Here is a 1,186-nt window from a genome sequence, read left to right on the forward strand (position 1 = left end):
ATTAAAAACTAATTAATAACTCAAGTAATTTATTTTAACAAAATGCAATAGAAATGCATCTTAAATTTAAGATTAATCATGATTAATTCAGCCCTAATATACATATTGTACAAGTCTGCAGAGGTTTTAAACAATAAGCTGATCAGAACCGTTTCTGGGTCAGTCTAAGAACTGATGAATGGATGAAACTGAGGACAGGTCACAGGTGAGCTGCTCCTACCTGTAGGCCCAGGGGGAGATGCTGAGCAGGTTGACCGGGAGGCGGCTCTTGACGTCGGTCCGGGTCCGGGTTCCGGTCGGACAGCTCAGGTTCTGTTGGACCCGGGGCTCCAGCTGCAGGGCGTGGTGAAACGCGCTCATCACACCCACAGACAGCCGTCCGAACATCTGCTCCAAAATCTCCTCCGGCAGGTCCGAACAGGTCCTGGTGGCCTTCTTGCGGACCCGGTTCGGCCCTGCCGGACAGTCCGGAACCAGCAGGGCCAGGTGCAGCAGCAGCAGCAGGACGCGGATCGGACGCAGCATCGCCGCGTTCTTCTGGGTCTGGTGTTGTGCCAAAACTCGCATCCAGCAGGGAAGACCGTGCTTCTCACCTGTCCGACCACAGAGCAGGTGAGGAGAGCTTCACTGYAGCTCCTCCTCCTGAGGATGAGGATGAGGAGGATTTAATCCAGGACTCTCCGAGGCTGCGGCACCACAGACCCGACACATGTTCTGTCTCCTCAGGGTTTACAGTCGAATCAAAGGCCAGAAGTTATTCATAAAATGAACATTTTATATTTAACTTCYATTTAAAATAAGGAAAATATCACAAAGAAACATCTCCGGGTCTTTTTGTATCTGCTGCGTAAAGTCCGCTGGAGACGGTTTGTGCGCAGAGGAGCAGCGGAGCGGAGGAGCGGAGGAGAGGAGTGCGCAAATCCAGAGGAGACAAATGTTCCGGAGAAGCTGAGGGTCATGGCAAGTCCAGACTGCTGTCAGTGTGAGCTCTGCTGCTGGATCAGGACTGTTCTGCTGCTGGATCCGGACTGTTCTGCTCCTGGATCCGGACTGTTCTGCTCCTGGATCAGGACTGTCCTGGATCAGGACTGTTCTGCTGCTGGATCCGGACTGTTCTGCTCCTGGATCCGGACTGTTCTGCTCCTGGATCCGGACTGTTCTGCTCCTGGATCCGGACTGTTCTGCT

The 1,186-nt window shown here is 52.6% G+C and overlaps 1 protein-coding gene across 1 annotated transcript in view; it reads right to left on the reverse strand.

Moving 5' to 3' along the window:
- The window catches only part of il17d (interleukin 17d), a gene marked incomplete at both ends in the record, with an annotated part of 2,900 nt that extends 1,996 nt beyond the window's left edge, over nucleotides 1-904 (reverse strand). The window contains 1 exon segment of the mRNA XM_014018984.1: nucleotides 221-904. Within this exon segment, the coding sequence (XP_013874438.1) occupies nucleotides 221-567 (347 nt within the window).
- Nucleotides 905-1,186: the final 282 nt, after the last annotated feature.

This window comes from Austrofundulus limnaeus, unplaced genomic scaffold (assembly GCF_001266775.1).
Source record: "Austrofundulus limnaeus strain Quisiro unplaced genomic scaffold, Austrofundulus_limnaeus-1.0 Scaffold206, whole genome shotgun sequence".
NCBI classification, from domain to species: Eukaryota; Metazoa; Chordata; class Actinopteri; order Cyprinodontiformes; family Rivulidae; genus Austrofundulus; species Austrofundulus limnaeus.